This window comes from Scophthalmus maximus, chromosome 16 (genome assembly GCF_022379125.1).
Source record: "Scophthalmus maximus strain ysfricsl-2021 chromosome 16, ASM2237912v1, whole genome shotgun sequence".
Classification (NCBI taxonomy): domain Eukaryota; kingdom Metazoa; phylum Chordata; class Actinopteri; order Pleuronectiformes; family Scophthalmidae; genus Scophthalmus; species Scophthalmus maximus.
The window spans coordinates 4,954,425-4,981,624 of record NC_061530.1 but is presented as its reverse complement, the minus strand read 5'-3'; the positions used below and the strand labels follow the sequence as shown (position 1 = coordinate 4,981,624).

The window sequence follows — 27,200 nt, the reverse complement described above, 5'->3', positions numbered from 1 at the left end:
TTTTATAACTTGTGCGTTTAGGGTGAAAGCAGATTTAAAGTCCTAATTATACAAAACTCTAAACTTTACTTCCTCTAACCTCTATCACCTAACAGCACTACTTTCATCATAAGAAATTGCCTCGCTAACTAAACCTGACCTTGTTGTTTGCAGAAGTGAGTACCCACAGGCTGCCCTTGATTTGAATTTTCGGAATTGTTCTCATCGCGCAGACATTGGGTCCTCATAAGGAAAGACATTACCTCACGTACACGCACTCTCACACAGCCACCAAAAGCACCTCAGCTCAGCAGAAAACACAATCTCAGGAAAATAATTGGCCTGACACGCAGATACACAACAAGATGGAGAGGGTGGAAGGAACAGTGAGACGCCGTCAATCAATCAGCGGAAAGGCGTAAGCTGTGTGGGAAGGGCAGAGAGGTCTTGTCTGAATGAGAAAATAAAACTATTGCCAAAGGGAAGGTGGCTCCATGTTATCTCGAATATGTTATAAGCTCAGACTTTAGGATCAAGCACACGGTGTGTTTAAAGTGTATGCGGGAGAATGAGTATTCTGCGGGAGACTTGTGTCGCACACCTACCTGGAACAAAGCTCCCCTGCACCACCTCCTTGTACGCCCACCATCCTTCGTGAATTTTCGGTTGATTCGGCTGTGCTGTGGGGTGGGGGAAGAGACAGACACAGGAACATCAATCACTTGGAACTGAAATAAAGAATTGATGAAAAAAACAAAAAAACACAGTCCTGCCAAGTTTAGAAACTCTCCAACTAAAACACTACTCCCCCCCCACCCACCCTCATCATTTCAAAACACCCCGATAACCTTCTCAGCACAAGGGCTCCGCAAATAGGCTCTCTAGAGATGGCCTGAGAGCAAAGGCCTCCCATTAGAATTCAACCTCTCATTTCTGTCCAACTGAACACACACACACACACACACGTGTACACTCCCTCATGATGCAATGACTCCCAAGGCATTAGTATGGAAATGCCTTCTGTCATGTTATGTGAGCTGTGGAAGAAAGTCTCAGATTAGAGCAAGGTGGTACAGTATAATTGAGGTGAGCAAAGGTCTCAATACAAAGAGAGAGGTGTGATCGCGAAATACCTACTGAGCCTTCAGGATATTACTTTTTACACCCACTGTTTGTTTTTTTGTTTTTTTTCCCCTCCCCGCTTCATTCACCAAACACGTAAAGCGCAGCTTAATCGAGGGTCTCGAGGTTACCCAGCTTGTCTTTAATGGAAGCCGAGGTGGCCAAAACAACACGCCTCCCTCTGCTATCCCCTCCAAACAGCCTTGCTGCAGTAACACAGGAGACCAGATTCAATTTCAACAGGGTGGGCCAGCTTGACATGGTCCAGAAAAGACTATTTTCTCTGAGGGCAAAACTCCGCTGCCACAAGCTGAAAAGGGAGGAAAATGGTAGTTGGCCTCTCCAGGGGAAAAAAAAGAGTGATACTGTTTGTCTATTAATTTCTCAAAATTATAAATATTTCATCCATTTTGTTAATACTTAAAGGTCTTTCTCCAAAAAGGAGGAAAACTCAAAAACAAAAGCATAATAATAATAATTTTGCAAAAATCCTTTTTCTAACACATTTTTAACTCATTTGGATGAAAGAACAGAGTATGATTTCATGTTAAAATAGCAATGTGTACCTTCCGACACCAGGGCAATGTGCAAATTATGATGCTTTGGAGTTATAATTATCATAAAATGAAGTGATTGGGGCCTTTGTGTCTTCAGGGTGGGATGATTAGTGTTCTTTCTCAACCCTAAACCTAAGAAAAGCTGCATCTTCATCTCTTTTTAGTTACATAATAAATCTGTCTGTACCCTGTGAAGCACTACAGTGGATTTTGAATTGACATGTTGAAGCTAAGTCAAACCATAACTTCCAACAGTAAAACTTTAGCCCAAATCAGTTGAGATGGAATCCGTGTAACCAATGAACCCAGTCGTCTATTATCATTAGCGAGCTCTGACATGCACCACTGTTACTTTAAAAAGGGCATTGGTACTCAATAGCAAAAGTGATCCGTTGCATTACTTGTGCCTTCCAACAACTTTAATGAGCAACTAGTCAGTAGCTTGGAGGTCAGAGCCCCCGCCACTGCACGCAGCAAAGAGAAGCTCCAGGGTCCAGACACCCTCCGAATTAAAAACAAAAAGCCCCAGGTCATGTTTGAATGTTTGCTTACCAGCAAGAAACTGGAAGGCTAACACAACATTGAAAAATTGAAACCCCTTTGGAGGCACATTTACATACATACATTTGGAAGAAGCTGGTTAATGGTCTCACTTCCCATAACCAGATTCCTTTTATTATTACTCACTTCAGTATTTGCTATTAGATCTTAGGCAGAGCAAGGACTGAAGTTGTATTAAAATTGTATGTATTCATTCATTCATTCATTCAAGCACCCAGGTCTTTGTCGGGGCAGTAAAACCTGATTGTCCACACCGGGTATAAACAGATTTTCAAACCTCCACACCTGGACCCTTAATTTAACTGCGTGTGCACGTGTGCACTAATGCACTCAACATGGCTATTTTCATCAGGTCGTGGGAGAGTTATTTCAGCGCTTAACACACCTACAAACACTGTGGATGCGATGAATGCAGCATTTTCGTTTCCAGGTACCATACAATGGAAGAATTAAGCCTACTGAGTTCCTAAGAAAACACATTGTCTCTTCAGTATGACAGCAAACTGTTAGCATTCTGACAGGTTCTGTAAGAAAGCACCGCCAGCAACATGGTCGTGACAACTGTACACTGATTGACTGGCAGCCGTACAGACCAATCAGTGGTGAATCCAGATGCATGGTGTCTTGTTCATGGTTTTATATACTATAGGGATAGTTCCTAACGAAGTGGGACAAAGTATGATGGATGTCTATATATGCACTGAAAACGAGATTTTAATCTGCAACTGGGACCTTTTAGTGTTTTACAGTGTGATGGCCGCAATTATAGGGTTAGGGTTCAAGAGACATATGGCAATATTCATCGTGTCTCACCAAAGTCAAAAATAAGGTTCAAAAGACAGATTTATGATTTAAGACATTCTCTTACTTCATTATCACAGTTTTTGTTAGCATGCTTTACAGTCACTTAAATTACATAAATACAACCACAGTCTTTATATTGTTTTCGTATTATGTTTATTGCTATTTGTCTATATATAATTATTATAATTATACGGTAATTCGTTGTACATTGTAGCAGCTAACTAAATACAGTATGACAAGTTTGAGGTGTTTTACTTTGTGGTACAATTACTGTACGTTTACATATAGCTAAGCATGCTGAGTTTACTATATACGGTGATGGTTGTTCACCACTTGATCAACCACAGAGCATTTTCGCCCTGTTTTATGAGCGAGAAGCTCCAAAGTAATAAGACATACTGAGTGGTCAGAGACAACAATGGCACATAGTGTTATTTTGTGTGTTAGTGTATGTGTGAAAGAGTGGCAGTGTGTGTAAGTGAGAGCCCTCGGATTGAAGCTACTGTAAGTAATAATATAAAGGAGATTTGGAGTTCTGTGGACATGATCCTCTTACTAGCTGCTGACAACAATACACATTCAGTTCTCTCTCGCTCATTCACACACTGCACATGTGCACTGCAATAGAGGCTATAACACAGCTGCTGTCCCAGACAAAAATAAAGAATAAAACCCCCTTTATGGATTGGTTTTCCCCCTCCCCATTATTTCACTCAAATAAGAGTGAGTGTGAAACACTTTTGCTGTCAGTGTTAGACAAAAGGCTGCTGAGATATAGCCGCGTAAAATCCTACGACGCAAACTTAACATTTCATGATTCCTGTGGGAAAATTGAGCTGGTGCAGTGACAGAATAGCAGCAATAACTACAACAAAATAGTCTGAGGAATTGAGATTGACTACTGTTCAAAAATACCAATTACAAAGGAGAGCATTGATACTAGTGGTTGGTGCAATTCACAAATGACACTTTTTTGCTACCATTAATTCAATAAATAAATTAGCATTTAAATCATGCAAATTGTCCATTTAAAAATAATTTGTCATCCTAACTAATTCATGATGTCCCCTAATGTTCATTGTTTTGTTTTATTTTCCATAATTTACTGAATATAAATGTTCTCCATTATTAACATTATTTTGAGTGTCTGATTTATGTTTCTTTCCCCTTTGTTTTTATATTATTTATCTTTTTTATCATTACCACAGGGCTGCACGGTAGTGGTTAGCACTGTCGCCTCACAGCAAGAAGGTTCGACCCGGTTCAAACCCACCAGGGCCTTTCTGTGTGGAGTTTGCACGTGGATTCTCTCCAGGTACTCCGGCTTCCTCCCACATTCCAAAGACATGCAGATTGGGGTTAGGTTATTGGAGACTCTGAATCGACAATAGAGCCCCTTTCACACTGGCCTAAAAAACAGTTTAAACCCGCTAACACCCAGCAGTTTCTGCAGTGTGTAAACGTTTAATCGGCATTCAGCCCCGGGTCAAATGACTCTGCAATAAACCCGGGTATTAATCGGCTTCACCTCCGATCGGCATTGATGTGAACTTCACACCCGGGTTAACCCGCTAATTTGCGCGATGACTGAGGTAATGAAGGCGCGACTCCTCCGTCGGTAACTGCTGTTACCTCACCAGCTGTAGTAAAGAGACCTCGCATGTAGCTAGCTCGCTTAGCCTAGCTTTGGCTGTTGGTGGTAACAACTAACACAATCCAGATCATCGATGAGGTTCAGAACGGGGCACTTTATTTCAACCCTTCGGCGGACATACACGGCCTCATCATTACACAGTGGCCATAAACTGTCGGTAACATGGATGATGTGCGGAGCCCATTCTCCTTGTGGCTGCCGTTACGTACACAAACAAAGCGCCAACCTTCTTCTCTCAAACACACACACACTTCAAAACCCATATGGCCACCTGCTTACAGGACCAGGCTCGGCTCGTAACACTGTGCACAGTTTTTAAACTTTGAAAGAGTGACAAGTACAAGAGAGAAGGTAAGGGTGACCACCGGCTCACTGGCTACCATGCTTTCTGTTGTTTACTACAATGTTCTTCTTCTTTGTTTTACGGCGCGTACCGCTCTCTACCGCCATCTATGGCCGGCAACTGTCACTACACGATCATCAGACCCTGGTCTGCTCACAGTGTGAAAGTGGCCAATTGCCGATTAAACGCAGGTCGACCCGTGTTTAAAAAACCCGGGTCTACACGGTAATTTTGGTGTGAAAGTGGTATAGGTGTGAATTTGAGAGTGAATGGTTGTTTGTCTCTGTATGTTGTGAAAAACGCCTCTCAACCAATGTCAGTTGGGATTGGCTCCAGCCCCCCTGTGATCATTAAACGTGACATAATGCTCATATTCAGGTTCCTACTTTTAATTTGGTATACCACTTGAAAGGATGTAGATGTGGCAATGTTCAGAAAAGGCATCAGTGTTCTCACACTGCCCATTCCTGCAGCTCCTCTTTTCCCCCTCTGTCTAAAACGCCTGGATTTCTTTTAGCCCCACCTCCCGATAAACCCCAGGTGGCTCTGATTGGCCAGCTGGCCCAGTCTGTTGTGATTGATCAACTGATTTCAAAACGTGGAAGAAATGTCACACCCCTTCACCAGAAAAGTGGAGATTCTCAGATTGCAGGCGGGGTTAACCCAAAAAGGCCCTTCTGTGACATCACAGTGGGGGGAAATATGAACCAGTTGTTCAGAGCCAGGCTGTAGGGTTTAGCCAGGGTGGTATTTTTTCATGTGGCTGCTACTGTGGCTAAGGGAATTGGATAAGACAGTGAACCAAATTGCCCCTGACGTCTATTAAGAAAAATCTACTTTTTTACCCCACCACATGATCAGCAATCTGATCGCTCATGTTTCATCGCCTTCTCATTTTGTTTGCACACTTCCAAAAAGGAGAATATAGTAGAAGATGGTCGCCATCCGAAAATCTGCATTATTGTGTTTCCTTACTTTTCAATTGTTGCTGTTTTCACTCCATCCAGTGGTGTCTAATGTGAGGACTGAGGAGAGGGCTGCTCCTGGTCTCTACTGGCTGTTCTTTTCTTTCTAACTGCTGCTACATTGCTGGTTTGGCACAATTATTATGTCCACTCAATTATTGTGTCCACCCATGTACTTATACTCATAAAAGCATATCCAAATAATCTCTTACAGCAAAAAATAAAACATCTTATGTGCCTTGAACAAATAAAACCTGAACTTAACCATAATTAAAAATGGGCTCAGAGCTGCTGCTGGAAAGTGAAGGCAAAAGCTTTGGGGACAGGATACTTTTGGGCTGCACAATGGTAAGAGGTAATAAATGATAAAAAAAATACAACTGCAGAGGAAGAAACACCACTGCAAAGCTCTACACGCAGCCATGGACACATTTGTTTGTTTAAAGAAAAAAAAGAAGAAAGAAAATATTTCTATTATTTTTGAATTACAGGTCATATAATGAGATGAACTGAAGCTCTTTCCCTCTGTTGCTTCTTTTAAAGGGGATGACAGCGGCTCTTGTGGTACTACTTCCGACATGTCAACTCATTAACGCCGACATCCACCAGCGTGTCAATAGGTTGAACTAGACAGAAACAAGGAGCAGCAAACACGCTAACTGTCCCCGCAGCATTTAGGAGCCGAACACCATTCAACTGCTTTTGGCGGCTTCTTGGTGAATTTATAGCGGCGGATTCCTGCTTAGTATAATAAAACAATGGCCAAAAGAGAGAGCCAACTGTCCGAAGCACCGTGAAGCCGTCTGCCCTGACTGCAGACAGCTGCATGTCAAAGCGACACAAAGCTAATGGCACAGTACCTTACACAGTAAGCTGTTACTTGTCTGTGAACGTCCGTCACTAGTGAGTGGGTATCTTCCACAGCAGGTGACACTGTCACATCAAGGAGATCTGTGCCGTTTACAGAAAATGTGGACATTCTCATCTTTCTTCTGAAAAAAACTGTTGTAAAAACACAGTTCCATAAATAAACTAAAATATACTTTTCTTTTGCTTGTATTTGTTTATAACTACGATCTGCTTTTGTTTTGTATGCTGCTAAGAAGACAGCCCAGAACCGGTCATTGTTCAAAGTCAAAAAACATTTAACAATATTAATTATGTTATTTAAAAATTCTACTTTTTTGCTGTATCAAAAACGTAACGAACCGTGACACCACTGTAACGTATCGAACCAAACCGTGAATTTTGTGAAACTGCATATTATCATATTATTATTATAATTTTGCTATAATTTAGCATTGCTAAGGAAACATTGCTTCACTGACTATACCAGGTTTGTTTGTGTTAGCATCATGTGAAGGTTCACATCAAAGCATATGGAAGTTAAGGCAAACACACAAGCCATAAGTTACTTTCAGTTATCATCATTAAGTTGCAGGTTTGGAAATTGTTCAATTGTTTGTTTCTTTGTTCATACTTACAATTGTTTGTTCTTTTGTTCAGAGCCACCATGCATGTCTATTGTTTGAGAGAACCCGCCCAGAATTTCTTGGTTTTTATGGTGTTGTTGATGTCATTGCTGACATCATGGGTTAAACCAACTGGTGGGGGTTTCTTTTTAGTGGGAATGTTTAGTTTGATAGTTTGTTGTTTGCTAGTTCAATCTGTTGAGATACTTACATTTCAGATAGTGATTTAGAAATTGAATAAGCTTGGGGAAGGAGTTAAATGATAATTTATATTTCCTGGTATTACAGTCACTGTATGTTTCGTCCCTCAGTAAATGCTGGTATGGGCTGAAGGAGTGTAGGTGTTGATTGAACACCCTATATATTCTGTAGCATTGCACAGGTGCGTGCTTCTCGGGGAGGGAGAACAATGTGAGGCTGTGCTGCTGTGAACATGTGCCTTTTGTTTGAGTTTTCATGAGTTCATTTTGAGATTTATTCAAAGTTACACTTGTAATGGAGAGCACTGTAAATAAACATTCACCTTGAAGAGTCAAGATGACTGCCGAGTCTGCCTACCTACCACCTTCCTTTGACATTTGAGCCAAACTGTCTAACAGCCTCTCTTTCATGTTGCACCCAGCTGCACCTAAATGTGCCTGTGGTCACCAAAATTGCAAAGGAATAAATAAATGAATAAATGCTGTTCGTACCCACTTTGCCTCACACTTGAAGTTTTTTTTCGTCAGTACCCTCTTTGAAGGAAACAAAGCCCTTAATGTGTCGCCTAAAAAGAATTCCTATCCACAGTGCATTAGCAGCAGCTGCTCAGAATGACCAGCTCTTAGTGGGAGTCTGTCAGGTTTAATTGACTAATTACTTTTTTTATGAATCAAATTATAATTGGATTAATAAAAAATAAAAAAAAAGTTATCAAAGTGGCACACTCCAACCTCCAGACACGTGAAAGTGTTATGTCAAATAATCCTGTCATTGCTGGAGGAGGAAGTGGTACCAACTGTTGCAAATAGATTATAGGCATAATCACTTCCTGTGGTTCATCAAAAGAGAGACAGACCGAAGTGCAAAGCTGGTTGTGGTCCCACAACAGGCTTCCTGACATCAGCAGAAAGGATATGGCTCCGATCTATAAAGGGAAATGCAGACGAGATGCTGCAGGAGGTGGGATAGGAAAAAAAAGGGGAATGATGGATCACCATTTTCTATTCTATAGGGTCTCAAACCTGTCAGATTAACAGTACATGCACGGTAAATAAGAAAATTACATTTAAGCTATCAATGAGCTATTGTGTCGGTTGAATGTACTGTATGTTACATATACTGATAAGAGATTCAAGGTATTTTTCAAATGCTTTTCCTATGGATGGAAGTGGAACCTATTTGTAAAAGTGACAGAAATGTGTCAGTTGCATTGGATGAACTGTATCAGTAAGACTATCAGTAACAATCAACATGGATAGAAGTGTTTTACCCCCACAAATTAAAAAAGAACCCAAGTTGTGTGCAGGAGACAGCAAAGAGTCAGTGAAGATACTTGACTGTTGACGGATCTCCCAACTCTGATTCAAATCAGACTCTGGTGCTGTTGGCAGGTAATGCCTTTTCTGATGCACCTCCGTTTAGTCTGTTCTCCATCCTCATTGCCCAGCACATTTTAAACTCTTGGATTCTTTGATGCCAAGCTTGGCCGACACGGCACGGTGAGAGGACAGGCATATGTACTGAGAGATCTGTGTCTGTATTTTACCAATTGTAATGGTTAAAATTGTGAACTGTGCCTTTCAGACATCCTGGGACGTTTTGCCACTAGACGGTGCCCTGTTTAGACTTGGGTTAGTTGAGCAGTTTGGATGGATGCCTGCTACTGACTTCCTAGTTTCTTTTGCCTCTCAACTCCAATGTAAAGTTAGGGTCATGTCTGGCAACTTGTGTGAGCTGAGACTCGTTGGTTTCCTCGAATGGACTCGTGTACACCAATCCGGTGGGATGTCCAGGACATCAAAGCCGTACGCTACTTCTCTTAACGTGACAGTAACATGCTTTACTATTAGACCTAAGGTACTATAAACGATATAAACTGCACTCATTCTAGGCTAAGCATGAACATGAACATGTCACAGTGTAACTTGGCCCCTCACCACTATTTCTCTAATAAGTTAGTAAATGACGAGCACTGTGATAACTCCAGGCACGTGTGACTGCATGATTGGGTCTAACTTCCCTGCTCTCAAGAGCTCCTTTAACCTAGAAAAACAGACCCCAAACTGTTACCCAATGGTCTACTTTTCAGTTGCAGAAGGAGAATAAACTCCAATAAATGAATTAAACAGATTTGGTTACTAGTTGCAGCCGGTATCCCCAGAATCACATTTATTTGTCTTCACCTCCTTTTTTCCCTCCTTTTTTTCACTTTCTGATTTTACTCCATCTTTCATTCTTCTTGCTTTGATTTCATTAAGTCTCCCTCCTTATTGCTTCATGCTATCTCTATATAGGTCTTCCAGTTACTCTTTATTTTCCTTTATGCTTAATTTGTCACATTCCTCTCTTTCCCACTCTTCCAGTTTTAGTAAATATATCAAAATCCCCTTTATTTCCTTAACACTGTCTTGTTTCATCCCTATTTGTTCTTTTTTACTTTTTTACATTCACTTGAAAGCGAGCCTATGTCACATTTCTACTGTGACTTCAGTGAAAAATGTGAGTCCCTTTTCTGCTGACAGTCAGTGTCAGCAAATCCATTATGGCTGGAGTCTGACCTCTGCCCTCTGTGTAACCCACATGATTAAATGATTTGATAACTCAAGCCAAACCAAATCGGAAGTTCATGTACAACAAAAAATAACTTTATATGCTTTAACCCCACCCCCCCCTTCACCTCCTGGTTCCAAACAATGCCATGCTGTGCTGTTCTATTGTTTTGGGGAAAAAAAGGTTCCGCTAAAGCTGTATGACGGATCTGTTTGGCCACAGCCTCTTACTGACCTGAATCCTATTTAGCACAGCCCTGGCCTATTTCATCCCCCTTACTTGGGAGTCTGGCAGCATTCAGCAAGCCCCAGCTTCCAAAAAGCCAGAAGAGAGAGACTCAGTAAATAAACTGTTCATTGTCATATAATATCCAAACCTCTTCCATTAATATTCATTGAAAGGCACAAGCTACCCTGAAGCCCGGCCATGCAGAACGAGAGAGAGAGGGAAGTATGGAGGGGAGTGACAGGGTCCAGACAGGTACCGGACAGGCTCAGATAGAAGGAGAAAAACGGGAAAAGGAGATAAGAGGAAAGACAGACTGCGAAAGAGGCAGAGACAAAACGGCGAGTGGTGACATGCGTCCATTAATGAAACTTGACCTTGCCAACATCTGTGCTTACTGACTTATGAGACAATTATTCTCACCAAGCGCCTATTGGTGCCTTCCTTTAATAGCCCCAGCTGTGTGTGCGTGTGTGCGCCTGCCTGCCTGCTAATGTCCTCTCAAACCATGTAGACGTGTCATGCAAGCAAGTCCCAATGACCTGGCTGTGTGTGTGTGTGTGTGTGTGTGTGTGTGTGTGTGTGTGTGTGTGTGTGTGTGTGTGTGTGTGTGTGTGTGTGTGTGTGTGTGTGTGTGTGTGTGTGTGTGTGTGTGTGTGTGTGTGTGTGTGTGTGTGTGTGTGTGTGTGTGTGTGCGCGTGCCTGTGTGTGTGTGTGTGCGCGTCACAAAAAGAAAGACCTGGGCCTTGAAGACGAATCAAATCATATCAATTGGTTTCCTATATAAAATGCAGCGGGCAATATTCTGTCTCAGAACCTCTCTGTCTTCATGTGCTAGGCTCAGAAGGCACCAGTCACCCAGTCATGCCCAAAAGGTTTACCACAAGAAAATCACTGCCACAGAATATACTTTGCCTTTCAAAGAAATAGGCAGTGTTTTATTTCAGCTCTCTCATCCATTTTGACCAGTTTTTGTCAGAAAATTAACATTTTTTTTTTTTGTTCAAGCTTCATTATATTGAAATTTTGCTATATAAATTTTGCTATAAGTCCATCTACTATTAATGAAAACCCAACTAAAGACCTGCTAGAGGTCACTTTACTACACCAAAGTATAGTTTTATTGCAGTCACAGTTATTGATACTGTGATAAGATAGTTAGTAAACTAAGTACTCTTCTTTGTCATGGATTTAGTTACAGGCTAAGTTGGTCATGTAGAAACTGAATTGTAAGGACTTTTCAAAATGGTTTTTTTTTCAATCACAGCCACTAAATTCAGCCATGGTTATCTCCCCAGCTATCTTCCCCCTGAGAAACTGTAGCTGTCCTATTTTAGGTCTTTTTCAGACTTTTTCAGGATGTAAGCACTATAGTGTCTGGATTCATTCTGTAGTAAGGGTTTATTCCATTGAATTTAAGCACTTACCTTAGCATAAACAGATTGCAGTCTTTATATAGCAATACTGATGTTGGAAGTCAGGATCAGGTCTTAACTCAATTTTGACCAGACATGGCAGGGAAGATGAAATTATGATATGTCCTGCTGCATTTCCTGTAGTAGCAGCTGAAATGATAACATTTTTGGTGAAAGGAGGTGGGATGTTTCTGACCTACGCTTCCAAAAACGCAGCCCTGGCTTTCCTGTTTAATAGACTGTATGATAACAGTGGCTGTTGCAAAGGACATCGCATATTAGGTCGTATTAAAGCAAATTTGAAGCCTCAAGTTCAGCTTCATGCTTGATGCCATTGTTAATGTTCACACACACACTTCTCGTCATACTTGGCAGAGTGTCTTACTCTTGCTCGGTAAAGGCTCAGTTACAGCCAATATCAGTTAGAGTGTTGCACTGATGGCTGCAAAGAAAAGTCCCTTACATATAGGGGTTGGGTACTGAGTACCAGTAATTTACCGGTAAATAATTGGGTCAGTACCCGAGTACCATTAAGCTCCAGGACAATCGGTCCCGCTATCGGTATTTACGTTATTTCACCGCCCCCTAATGATGACGAAGGAGCCGCTGACGCTCGGCGAAAAGTTTGGGCTCAATTTACTTGAGGCAACGACAATGCAGCTAAATGGTACATTTACAAAAAACTGTAGTTGCGATCAAAGCGGGCGACATCAGCAACATCACGAAACACTTCCAAATCAAACATAGTAGCTTTAGCAAAGTGGCTAGCGTTGGCAAAGTTTATACGTCCTCAGTGCAGCCTCCCGGCTCCGACTCTGAAAATGCGTCTGTCTTCAGCCTCGTCAAGTCAAGGGAACACTTGTCATTATTAAACAAAGTCTTTAGTTATTAACTGAAATTCAAGACACGTCGATGGAACTTTGATAGAACTAATTCCGTCCATGATTTGACAGACAACACAATGAGAATGAGAATAGCGCCATGCCGAGCCAATCATGTGGCTGGAGCAGAGAGTGTAGCCGGCGTTTGGGCTTCTGCAGCTCATCAGTCCATCAGGAGTGAGAGCGAGATAAGAGAGAAAATGACGACGGGAAATGTTAACAAAAAAGACGTCCCGACGGACACGAGCAATATATCGACCAATATGAAAAAAAATTTATCAAGATAAGATTTTTTTCCATATCGCCCAGCTACTTATATAAGTCAGCTATTTCTCAGAAGAGAAGCAACAAAGATTTCCCTGTGACAATGACTTGTTTCATGATGTTACCCCTCTAGCAGTAATAAAATAACAGTTGAATTACTAAGCATCTTTTCATGTCATCATGTCTTTAATTTTTGCAACAAATTATAGAGAGTAGTATCGATAAGAGTATCGTTAAGTATCGGTATCGACAAGCAGTATCGGTATTGGTATGGGTATCGATAAAATCCTAACGATACCCATCCCTACTTACATTTGTTATAATGTTCTGATGAAATTATCAAGTTCTGCAAATTCAAAGAACCAGTACAACATGAGACAGGTTTATAATAGGTAAAAGGTGCAGATCATCCGACTATTCGCCCATGAATAAGAGTCAGGCTGCCAAAACGCTGGATTCAACAATTCCTACTATGCAACTCAGTAGTGATTTTCATTAGACCCTTGTTGCCTACTGAATGCCCCTGTCTTTCTTACTCCATGACTCTGTTTATAGCAAAGGGGTTCTGTTAAAGAGCCTCAGGCAGCACAGCCCTCATGGCCTTATCCTGGCTGATTTCTCAGAACTGACAAAGTTTGTGAGTCGGAGGAGATATTATGCAGATGTGTAAAGCTTGTGAACTTTGCCCTGAATGCAAGTGGAAAATGAAAGCTCTCTTTTCAACAAGTGACAACTGTCGTGATTAAAAATGCAGTACAATGTGACGTCCGCATGTGCAAACGAAGGTCGCTCCGACGGCGACTCCATCAAGAAGATTATTAACCAGATGACGGCGACTCCATCAAGAAGATTATTAACCAGATGACGGCGACTCCATCAAGAAGATTATTAACCAAATAATGCAAGGTGTAAAAACCATGGAACTCATTCCCACTCAACATGCAAAATATATCAGTGCATTCTTTTCTCCACCTGACGCCGGGTCTGAACTGCTTATTTCACTTGTGCTGTTGTGAAATTTATTTAGCAGATAAGGAGGCTTAAAGTGCAATGGGTGTGTAGCTGGGTTTGCTTTTGACTGACAGCTCTCTCTCAGACTTCACAACTGAGAGAGCGCTCCCTGTCTCTCTTTGCCCAAGTTCTCTGGCTCCGAAACAAACACTGACAAGATAGCGGACCTAAATCCAGGACTTCAGCATGTCCCTTTAGAAATCTGTGAGGGATGTTCCTGACACTGTGTCCTTGTTTTCTACACATGCCCAAAATACACTGAAAATACATTTTGATCTCAACAGGAATTGAGCCATGAACAGACTGATCATTACTATTTAAAGGTTGCCTACTGTAGCATAAGTACTCTAAACACAAACTTCTGGTATCAGTATGACTGGTTAACTGGGTGGTGTCAATTTATGCACCTAATCCAGTTGGAAAGCCACAGAGAAGTAGCTGAGTGTTTAGGGATCACCGATCACAACAAATCTGGCCCTGACAAGAACACAGTATGTCTCTTGTTTATTCACTTCCTCCACTCAGTCCCCAGTTGTCATCTCTAAAAGTTTGTCATTTCCCTCCACTGTTCTGAAAAGAAAAATCCTCTTTCTTTTGCGAGAGCAAGAGGAGTGGTGAGGCAGAAAAAACAAAAGAAATACAAGGTAGCACCCATCAATAATTGAGGAGGTTTAAAGAAGGTGAGTACCTGTGTCCTCTCCAGCCTCTGGATCCTATTGGGCGAAAAAAAAACATAAAACCCTGTTTAACTCTGCAAGTGACTAGACACTGACTAGACAGTGCACTCAACACAGTGTGTAGCTACTCCACCACAGTCGGCTTTATCTCTGCACACATACATGGAGCCAAGATTAGCTCCCGTGAAGAGTCTGCTGCAGTGCCCTCTCAGTTAACCATACTCAGTCATTCAACCATTATTTATCACAGAGCGGGGACATAGTGCAACTTAAAACACACCTAAACTCACTCCTTTCTATATTTATATACTGGAAATGCTCAATTTAACCTGTCCTGGCTGTACCCCCTGCCCCCGGAAAACTTTAAGCTGTATAGATAATGGATAGATTGAAATACATAACTTGGTTTAGGAGAGAGATGGCACTGACATAGGGCGTGCAAGACATCTCGACCTGTACCAGCACTTTCCCTGGGGACCGATCGTGTCAGATTATTAATGGAGATTTTAAACCCTTGGCAGACTTTGTGAAAACTGGGTGCGTATGATTCTAAAAGGACTGCTGACATGGCGAAACAATCAGTGGTTATGAGACAGGGAAGCTTGGAAAAACACGAGACCTCCCTGTGTGACCCCCCCACCACACTCACACACACACACACACACACACACACACACACACACACACACACACACTTATTGTAGAACACACCCCCTCACTCCCCATCGCCCTCACACAAACACGCACCATTCCTATTCCTGTTGCAGAACACCCATCTGCACAGGATTATCAGATTAGCAGCTGGAGATTTGGCCTCCCTGACAGGGCCTGTGTGTTGGGGAGTGAGTTGGGGCGCTTGGCTTGTGCTTATGGATACAGCGGGCCGAACCGCTTTTCGATTGGTTCTTATAAAAACTAGCTGTCCACCTGCAGTGTGAAACCCCCATATCATAAGTGACTGTCTTCCTCCCCCCCTGTCCTTCTTCTGCCAGTCCCCATCACTGACGTACTCATCTCTCTCTTCTGGCTGCGTCAATCTCTCACAAATACACACATTCACACACTTACACACACTCCCCACCCCATCTCCCTCTGGTAAATTACAGCTGGCGTGGAGGTCGTCACACTCCAGCTGGCTGATAGACCTCAGATTCCTGAGCAGCAGATGTGATGAGCTACGGCTGCTTGGGGACAAGCAAGGTGGTCACTCTCACGCATGCACATGCTCGCGTGTATCTGTGACATTCATTCCTTCATCTTGACATGAATTCCGATCCTTAACCTTGAAAGCAACTCGCATCACACAATTGTAGTGCGATTTCAGTACTGAATCTGTCCCTATCAAACAAATATGAAATTAAATTAGATTCTTTAATGGAAATCTGAGCACTTGGTTGTATGCCTTTTTTCTCCTCAAAGTCCTCAATCAGTATCTAAATGAACAAAAAAACTGTGTCAGTGCCATAATTCTACATGGCATATGAGCGTATGTAAATGATATGAATGTTGGGTGAATTGTAGGCAACAAAAAATAATTGGATGAAGTAATTTTCACTGATAAACAAGTTGGTAGTTGCAGGTGGAAAGATGGTTGAGACTGAACCGAAAAAGACACAAAATGCTTCATAGTGCAGAGGCAAACGTCAGAGTTGGGTGATAATTCTCTGTGGCTTTTGATGCTACAAGCTACAGCTATAACAATACACAGTCATTTCATCTGTTGGTTTAGGTTTGGGGAAAGAACGTTAAAAACGGATAAAAACAGAAAATAATCAACATTGGCTGTTGGATGGAGCCAGGATGTTAACACCAGTGAGAAACGAACAACCTCCTGCCTGAGTCTTTGCTGTGCGATAAACATCATTATGCTTCATCCACCTATACATCGAAAAGAGGGTAGTCATTATTAGCATGACTACAACAGGTTGGTACTGTAGGCACTGGTGTGAAGTAAGTAAGTACAAGTACTTCGTTACAGTACTTAAGTTAAGTAAAGATATACCAAAAACTTGAGTTTTTATATTTATTTCAACTATTTCTTTCACTTAATTACATTATAAAGAAAAAATACATACTTTTACATACATTATCATAGGACACCATCCTTACTCGCTACAAAATAAAATTTTAATAATAACCTGATTATCTCATATTGTATCCGGACTGAATGTATCCATGCGCGAACAACTGATGCTCTCCCTTAGTCTCGCTGAGAGAAGAGAGGGAGGGAGTAAACGAAGAGGAAAGGAGCAGAGGGAGGAGGAGTGAGGAATAAAAACTGTTGATAAAGTTATAATTGAGGAATTAAATTTCTGACTGTTTTGTTTCTTGGTACTTTTGCTTTTACTTTTGATACTTATTACATTTTAATAACTAACAAACACTTTTGATACTCAAGTAAATTTGATGTAAGCTACTTGAAGACGTTTACTCAAGTAATTTCCTTTGGGTAACTTTTATTTTTAGTCATTTTCAGTAAGATAGCTTTACTTTTAATCAAATATAGGATATGAGTACTTAATACACCACCAACTGTAGGTCTGGGAGATGTAAAGATAGATGCAATTGTGCAATCTTTTCGGGTGAGGACAGTCTTTTTCGACTGGAGGGGCCGAACCTGCTTTAGGTGAAGAGAGGGTTGCAAATTAGCCATGCAGATGTATTAACTGTGCACACAGACTAAATGTCAAGTATTGTCCTTCGCAGGGAAAATTGCCAAGACCTCTCTTTATGAGCAGCGGCCACCTGCATTAATTAATGTCAGCAAAGTAGTGAGGTTTAAGCTGAAACAAGTGTTTGTTGGTACTGAGTCGTTAACGGCCTCCCAATTAAACTTGCATACATACTAAATCAATATAAGTGGTAGTCAGTGCAGCTTATCGACTGAAAAGGTCTGTCTCTATGAGTTTCTGAAAACTGTGTGTAAAAGTAAGATGGCAATATCTTTAATTTTGATGTGTCAGATAACATATTTTATCGAGTTATTTTTCAGGTTGTGGCTGTTTGAGGATAACAATCAAAACTAGTGTTTCCATCTGAAAATCCTGATATCCTGACAGGATTTAACCGATTTCTTTGAGTTTTCGGTAACTAATAACTTTGATTCATTGTTAGAAGCTGAACCTAAGAGATTCCAGACTGGATTTGGATACTATATCGAATCCCATCTTACCTGCGGAGGAGACAGTCATGCACAGGCGGGTGAGTCGAGAGTCAGACAGAGAAGCACTGTGTAACTAACTGCGGGGTTGAGATACATCCACTCACCGCAGAGGAGGAAGTGGTTGTAGGCGATCATTGCTCAGTGGCATACAGACAGCTGACCATGTGTCTGATAACGTGTTATTCTCAGAAAATACACCAAAGGCCCTACCCTGCGATGTCATCATCCCTTTAAAATTTCGGAGCTTCCTGGAGGCCGCGCTTTTCTCTGAAGGGTAACGTGTTATTATCTGCGGTGGTCACAGTTGCTCACAAACTGCGGTTCAGCAGAGGAAGCAGAGACGCTAATGGGCCCCTGTCCCCGGCAGCAATCAGGTGTTTGTATTACTTTGCCTCGGAGCCAACACTTACCTTGCACAGATTGTTTTGAACCTTTCAAGTAATGCGCGAGGTAGGGACTTCATAACGGCCTTTGCAATTACAATGCTGTGTCTGCAGAGGAGTTCGATATTGTATTTTATAAACTTTCCACACTTCCATCAAACATGTTCTGCAAGGTGAAATTCCATTTTAGCATCAGCCCTTGGGCGCAAGGGAAAAGTTTGGATTGTTTAAAACGGGAAGGAAAAAGAGAATGAGTTTAACATCTGAAAACATTGTTTGTCCTAATCCCAGCTCCTCTTAGCACAGGAGACGCTCACACACACACACACGGACATAAAAACAGCTGTGCTGAAGGAAAGTGCTGCAGCACTATAGCCGACAACACAAAATTCCACTTCAGCACACCAGGGTGAATTCTGAAGGTATAGAACAAAGGACAAATTGTTGTTTGAGAAGAAGAGAACTAATCACAACTGTGTGTAGAAAACTGCAATGTGTTTCAGAGCTGCATATGATAAATTAGCATTGGGCACAGTCATAACTTAAGACAAATGTGTAGTGTAAGCTTTTCTCAAGGTACCATACAGAAAAATAGCCTGGGACCCAGACAAATTCTGGGAGCTCATTTAAAATATGCTCTGCCAGAACACGGTCTGGATCTCTTCCATTGGGAATATATTTCCTCCGGCAGAAAATTCACAACCGATTATCTGATAATGGGCAGGGTTTTTACTGTGATGCGGACGGAAGCGACTTTTGTGAACAACCAAGGCTGCCACTAAAGAACAAGCATTTGACTAAATGTACCCAATATCTCAAAATTTCTCCCACCAAAACGGTAACACTGGTTCACAGACATTGTGGAATAATCATCACAGACACATCTCCTCTCTGTACGCCCTAGTCTGTTGATATTTTTGTGTCGCTCAACAGACACATGATTCGTCTGCGTCCGTTTCGAAACGCCACTTAGAAATCAAAAATGAGCTGAGAGGTCGCAGACTAATATTCATTTGAGTATTAGTCTGGCTACGCCAGGCTAGCGGAAAAATGTACTACCTGCACAACTCTTAAATACCATCTACTTATTTCTTTAAAAGAACAATATATAATTTTCAGCCACTAAAGGCTAAAGACATCCACGATGCTGAAAGGTTCTGTGACATAATTTCCTTGATCCAATGTAAATTTGATTATCAGGCATTTCTCATTTGGGTGAATGGAGGTACACAGCCCAAGAACACATAGACATTCAATGCAGGTCATAGTTAGATATTTTTTTCTTTTCACTGTATGTTAGAAATTATGTGATATTTTGAACATTTGTACTTTTTTTGCTGCTCCTCGAGGCTGTCTACTGGTTCACGTCTTTTAAGTAGCAAATTGTCAGATCCCAGAACTGTATGTATCCTTTTACTTTCAACTGTCAAAGCTGTGACAAAAGTTCTGTTTCCATAGCAGAGACCAAATTCGCCCAAAGGATAGACCTAAAAAACTAAGGGGTTAGGGTTAGGGTTAGGGTTCACTTTCAAGGCTGAGCAGGGCCTGCCTCTTACTGTTACACTCATAATTAAGTGTTGTGGAATTCTAACTTATTATTAACTCTGAGATTCTGTCTTCATGTTTAAAGTCTATAAGCCCCTTCTCACTTTGAAAATTGTGAGGTACACATAGCAGCCGGAGAAACCAAATTCTCACAATGTGTGTGTTGCTACCACAACTGTCTACAAACCAACCAAGAATGAGAATATGAAAAGATCCATTGTATGCTGCATTCTTTTCCGAGGCCTAAATGATGGAGGGCAAAATTAGAAGAAATATCTGGACTCAAACCATTAGAGGGATATTATTTGAGTGATGTTGTATGGTCTGACACACTTAGATTTCAGAAGACCATGTGTCGTGCAGTAAACTTTCGCTATCACCTCTTTTTTGACTCTTATCTTTAGTCAAAAAAATGCCAACAAACCCTTGAAGCATCACTTGTGGACAATCTGTGCAGGTTGTTTTGGGATGTGATGAATTTTACATCATCAGTAAAAGCCATCTTCACACTTTACGAGACCTTCACTTCGACCTCCCTTCGCTCGATAGAGCTTGGTGTCAAATAACTTGAGCCCTTGGGGGACAAGTCCAACAGTGTAAGTCCTTTCAATGTTTGTCCTTATCTAATTTGTCATGGCTTCAAATTTTTGTCACAGCAAAATTGGTCCCTTGAATATTTATACATTCAAATAAAGTCCAGTCTTCAGGGAGTCTCATGTCAAGCGAGTCGAGTCAACGCTGCAGTCCAAATCACATCTTCAGTCCTCATTTCTGTGACACAGTTTGCGTGTCAAGCAAACAGATGATGTGTGGGAAAAAAGAGAATTTGACAGTGAAAAGAAAATGTTTAGTCTCAGTTGTCTTTGGAAACACTGGACAAACATGGCCGTCTCATTAATTATCTTTAAAAATTGTGTGGTTTATGTTTTAAAGAAAATGTTTAAATCATCTTTCCCCCATTTGTATTTTTTCCTAGCATAAAGTGATGGAGGGGAAAAAAGAGTTGGTCCTTTTATACCAATCTGTCACAGTGAGGGAATAGGAAGATTTTTGTTGAGGACATGTTTTGTCAAAGCTGAGGAGTGAAAAAGTAAAGAGGCATCTGTGCATCTGAACAGATGGAGAACAGCAACCAAAACGGTTTACTTGGCAAAGGTGTCCGATTCTGTTTGAAAATGGCTTTTTGAGCACTTCCGGGCAGAGGAAGCAAACGAATACTGCGGGAGAAAAGATAATGTAATAGAGTAGAGAAGAGAAAATCGCTCCACTGAACGTCTGCTATAATCAAGCACTTTGACAATATATTCTTGCTCTGGCCTTTTGCCATAAAGTAAATAAACTGTATAAGAGCACACACAACAAGTCTTTATAGATCTCGCCACAACTGGAGTCCAAAAATCAATAGCATCTGTCCCCCCCCCTATAGAATATCTGAAATGGCCAGACTCTTCTGTGTATCTGTTTAGACTGATTTTCTGATCTTTGATTTGGTCATTAGAGAAAAAATCCAGCCTAAAGACAGCATTGCTTCTATACTGAATGACAGTTTACTCAATACGTGTTGGCATTAAAGATATATCTCCCCAAACTACAAACCATGGAGCCGAGGCTCTAATAACCAAGAGGCTCAAACTGCATCTAAAATCACTGCCAGTAAATTATGCTGATTGTAATACTCAATTGAGGGTGATTTGACTTTTCAGTGTTCAACTTTACATCAAAACTACTTACCCACCAGAACTCCATTTGGCCCTGATCCCTGAAATGCCAGCGGGTTCGTAGTGAAATTATTAATTGCAGTTTTGTTTTCAAGATTTTGGAATAACATTTTCTAAATCAATAATATTTTTCTAAAATGCAGAATAATGTATTTTTAAAATATATTTTTCTAATAATAATATTTTTCTAAAATGCAGACTGCGTAAATATAACCTCCCAGGACCTCTGTTACCACTACCAATTTGTTTAGAACTGGAACTGCAAGAAGGTAAACGTCCAAGGGTAACTAAATACTGACAAATAACAAATGGAAAACACAGATTTGAAATCACAGATGAAATGCCATCATGGTCTTGTAAAATCCAACATTTCCCAAATTGCGCAAACACACAAAAAACGGAACCGGATTCCTGGTAGGGGGCACAGTATTATTATCATAATTATTATTACAGCAGCAATGATAGCAGCAACAATTAATGATGGTAATAGCCATGATGAAAATGATGACGATTCATTTGCAATGCACAGACAGCAACTGGGGGCCAATAAGAGGCCCCACATGTTATTCTTTCCCCTGAACACCACAGTGGATTAATCCGGCCCTCCCTTACAACCATACCACTGCCTTATATTTATCATCTATATACATAGTGCCCCTGTGGAATACCATAGGCAGAAACAACCATGAGCATGCATAAGACATGAGGCTCCCTTCATCATGCTATAGTTAGATTGTGCTTCAAGATCATCTGAGAGAATATGCAGTGTGTCTTAAGTAAAATAAACCATACGGTACATTACAGTCCAATGATCAAATGAGCGTGACACAGATGAAGCAGGCTTCATGAATTAATATGGAAACTGAGGAGGAGGTTCAAATTCAAACGTACTATATCTAGCCCGTTGTAACATCAAAGCGCCATTCTCAAATAACCATGAAACCACGGTTTATAATTAGCAGTCCACAATGAAATGACACCATTGACAAGACGATTAATCCCCTCGATCTCATTCCTGAAACATCGTTAGAACAAGAACTTCATCAAAGAACAACACTTAGTCTCTCGAGCGTTGTAAGAAAATAGGGGATAACAACCACACTCAAGTTCAACGAATGTTTGGAAAAAAATATAGGGATAAAAAATAAAGAAAACAGAGACAAATCCAAATAAAGTGTGAGGTGATGGCCTAGATGAAGATGACGCGACTGTATGTTTACACCCGTCTTGCTTGGCCATCGCTCTGCCTCCCCCCACGTACAACGTAGGTGATTACAAAAAAAACATCCCGGATAACCCACAGAACTCTCAACAGCGCTCACTGTGAACCACGTACTACAGAGGGAATAGTACCGGATAAAACAAAAGAAGAAAGGAAAAAAAAGTCTTGTCTCTAATTAGCCTAGAGCATGTGATTTGCATACTCAGCTCCGACTGGGCTTTTTTTTTCTCTATCTCAAGTTGCCACAATACTCGAGCATTACAAAAGGAGATCAATTCCCAGATGATGAAAGTCCTGGTAGCTCATTAGAGCAGCTATGATATAAATTTATACATTAACAATGGATTAAATTGTTATGTGACCCACTATTTTACAGTGGTTTTTTTTGTTTGTTTATTTTCAAGATAGTGTAGATAACTGCTCCATAACTACAGAATGATATAATAAAGTGGCTTGGAAATCCCGTCTTTTTTCGTCAGAGGAGAACTGTGAGGCCCCTCCCCATGCAGGTTGATGGGAGGCAAAGAGGGGGAGACAAGATCCTGTGAGAGGTGAAAGGGACACGGTGCAAGCAGGTGATCTGAAGACAACAGCGAGCTGCTTATTGTAGTTTGGCCCTCACGTGTTGTACCAACAGCACGGCTCTTCGAAACTTTCACCCAATTTGCCAACTTGCTCCAGATGTTCTACTCGTTCTCGGAGTCATCACTCAGTCTGAGTGCACAGACGTGATACACATCAGTTACGTTTGAGTGGGATTTACGGTCTTCCTATGATACCGTTATCTTCAGTGTCCATCATGATAAAATGTCTATAGCTACTTGGAAAACATTTTTTTTATACTCCCCTTTTAATGATTTTTATCTGATGGGGGCATGGTGTCAGACTTTGAAAATCCCTGCTTTGAAAGGATAATTGCATCTTGTTCTCTTCAAAGAAAAAAGTCACCTAATGTTGCAGTCACAGTGCCCGAATCGGTGTCAGTCTCCTCCTCCTCACCGCCACTGGACCAATGCTAAATTTTGCCTCTTGATATCATCACAGATTATCGGCACTAAGAAAACGAGCTGTGCAAGATAATGATAAAATCTCATTGAAGTCTGGTTTGGTCATGATATTGTCCGTATAAATATAGTTTTAAGTAGTTTAACGTGACAACCAGGTACACGCTAACGCCTGGCTGATAAATGAGCTTCATTATAAAAAAATAATAATATGTCACTCGTATTTTCCCTGATGGGTCATTCCTGATGTGAGCCCACATGCCTACAAAGCAAAGTGGCCTCCATCCAGCCATCCATTAGCACGGGTGGGGGGGAGGCAGCTGGATCCAATCCCAGCTGACATTGGGCAAGATGCTGGGTTCACCCTGGACCCCGATCATATTGAGACAAACAACCTTTGTTTCTGATATTCACGATTAACAGTCGCCAGTTTAAGTGTTTGGATATGGGAGGAAAGTGGGGGGAGGAGCAGGTTGAAGCTTCTCGCTCTGACAGTACCGAGGTGTCATGCTTCCATCTGTCACTTTGCTGCTCATGTCAAAAGCTTGAGATTTATTGATTAAATACAATCCACAACATGCATTTTAAATAATTTATTGTCACTGGCTAAAACCAATGAATATCTGACACTCATTAAAATGGAACCTGGGTCTAAAATGATTGAGGGGAAACAAAGTGGGTGAAATGTATGAATATAAATGTTGTTGTCTAATTAGCAGTTTTTTGGGGTAGTAGTTTTTTTACTGGTGTTGTGTTGGGGTCTGCATGGGATTATTTGTTTTGCAATCATCTTGTTCCTGGTTGGCTGACCTCAATTAAAACGTTCTTAAGGTCTAACCAATCTTAACTAGGGGGTTTGGCTATAGGCCACTGACGTAGGGCGGTTACGGGAACTTGCAGGCCAAGGGACAAAGAAAAGAGCCTTATGTCTGAAAATGTGATGGAACACCCACCAATTGTCAGATACTGGATTGACGCTTTTGGAGAGTAATGTATTCTTTATTATGTGCTGCCATGTGATACACAGTCTGATGTCGTACGTGAAACTTGGTGTCCAGACATACAGCTTCACCTGATTTAGGTGTATCTTTATTGGGGGGGGGAATAAAAAACAGAATCAGAATCAGACCATGAATACGAGCCTCGCTTTTCGTCCAATTCTCTCAATAATGTAATGTGCACAATTGGCAGCGAAATTAGCCTGTTTATTTGATGTCTATGTGTCTATCTAGAGTCGTTCAAACACACCAATCGCCGGTGAAACTTGGGAAGTACACTGCAGGACAGTGTCAAGTCAGGCTGCCACGAACAACTCATGTAAGCACCGAAACTCTACAAAGCCCGGACATCCATTGCTCCATCGGCACGCGCGGGTGGCCCGGACGCATTCGCCCGCGCAGCGCGGCGCAGCGCAGCGCAGCGCAGCGCAGCGAGCCGCTGGAGTGACCTACACCGGCGCATCCGCTCCTCACGCACAACTGCTTTGTTATTAGCTGACTTGTCTCTGGAGCACGGTGTGGTGAAGGACACGTGGGAGGCGAATCTAGAAAAGCACATGATGATAATTCCGTGGAGCAGAAAAATAGGAAAATGAAATTAAAAGAATCCGTAATGTTCATCGTGGTTGGCGGTGAAAGAGCCCACCCATGTCATGCGTGCGTCAGAAGCCTGCGCACCCAGTCCTGGAGGCTACAACAGTGGCTGTCTTGGGTCACACATCACACTGTCACCGCACACGCTCACGAATCTTTAGGCAGCACAAGTACGGATCAAGACAGCGGGATTTTTATTGTTTTTTTTATGCAAGGAACACTTATTTTGTCCTCGTCTCTCCACCTGCCAGAGTGGGGTCCTGAGAGGCGCTCCTTGAGGATTAGTGGTTTTAAATGATCACCAGCCTGATTCATGCCTGGGAAAAGCTTCAAGATCGTTTAGTCGTGTGTATTTGAGACACCTGCCCCCCCCCCCAAAAAAAAAACGACGCCCAGAACTCACCTGATATGCAGACAATAAAATTGGCTTGAAGAATGATCAGTATTTCCCAGATTATATCCATCCTCTATTTTCATTCCACGTACATTACGCACAAATTAGAAGAAAAAAAAGGGGGGGTTAAAAAAAAAGAAGAAGAAGAAACGGAGCTTTATCAGTTGCAGATGTCCTGTCCCCCCAGGCTGGATCCCGCTGTACACCTTCCACCAGGTATTTTCCACACAAGACACATAGCAGGTGCTCAAGGCCTTACAGGAAATAAATCTTCCACGTTCCCGCACCACCAAATGCAACTATTCCAAAGGATCAGCTCCAGCCAAACAAACAAACAGAAAAGAGAGAGCCGAGCACAACACCGATCTGTCAGTTCACTGTGTTATCCCTGTGCGCCCTAGAATCCATCCAGTCGTCGCCGTTTCACAGAGCGGGCATCCCGTCATCACCGCACGGAAAGTCAGACATGGTCGATCTCTGCGCGGGGGAGAGAGACGCGGGGGGACGGCTGGTGGATGAGACGGACACCTGGAGACGCCTCACAACTCAGAAGAACTCGCAACTGGCGAGCCTCCGATCTCCACTTCTCTCCGTCACTGCAGGGAACCGGCGTCAAGTTGAACGCAGGACCAACAAGGCTTCCGGTGCGAACTACCACAATAAGAGCTTTGGTTTATGCATTGCTGGTGGGAATGTGTTTTTAAGTTTTTAAGTAATTTATTTATTTTTTTGTGACATGTTCCGATTAGAGTACAATCAATGATGGCACAGGGTGACAGCAAATCAGAAGAATATGGTTAACAGTGAAGAGGACTCGGGCTGTAGGAGGTTTAAAAAGGGCTCAAACTGTCATATGTGCCTTACTATACATAATGTGATAAAAGTGGATCTAACTGGGGTGCTGTTGTTTGAACATTCAAGTCCATACTATGATTTTACAGGTTGCTAAAGCATAACGTGACTACAATACACTGAACTGTAATATTTAGTAACTTTATTGAAAAGAATGTACTGCTCTGAACCCGCGTACTTCAGGCGTTTGTTCGATGTTAATGGTTTTGTCATCTGTGCTTTTACTTTTGGTGCTCAACGACATTGTTTCCGGTCGTGTTCCGCCTAACTGCTGTGCGCTTAACGCAGGGGTAGCGTCTCCATCCCACACACGCCCTGGACACAACTACAACGCCAATCCTTCAGAATTGCGCACATCCCGTGCAGACGCAACGCTGGAGAGGGGAAGTGTGTTAATGCGGGGAAGGTGACACACATTGACAGCGTCTGCTGACGTATTCCCTGCAAATAATTTTTTCCCTGCAAATAATTTTTTTTAAAAATGCTAAGAAAACTCTGCAGCTTTGACGCACCACAACATGTGCCCTACATCGACACTGAGAACTAAAAGTGGGTAGTAGAAGATGTGAGCGGTCCAATTCAAAAAAAAAAAAAAGGTGATACCCATCAGATGGACGTGCCCAAATAAATAAAACGTGACTTATAG

General features: G+C 41.7%; 1 protein-coding gene across 2 annotated transcripts in view; it reads right to left on the bottom strand.

Annotated features, from left to right (window-relative positions):
• Positions 1 to 26,306, bottom strand: part of ca10a (carbonic anhydrase Xa) — a 221,028-nt gene extending 194,722 nt beyond the window's left edge. The window contains exons 1-2 of one of the 2 annotated variants that reach the window (XM_035613561.2): positions 25,712 to 26,306; positions 585 to 659 (exon numbers count right to left, since the gene is read on the bottom strand). In XM_035613561.2, the coding sequence (XP_035469454.1) occupies positions 585 to 659; positions 25,712 to 25,772 (136 nt within the window). In that variant the 5' untranslated portion in view covers positions 25,773 to 26,306. Of the gene's footprint in view, positions 1 to 584; positions 660 to 7,469; positions 7,528 to 25,711 lie in introns of those variants that run through there. The other variant, XM_035613562.2, reaches the window with a different exon arrangement.
• Positions 26,307 to 27,200: the final 894 nt, after the last annotated feature.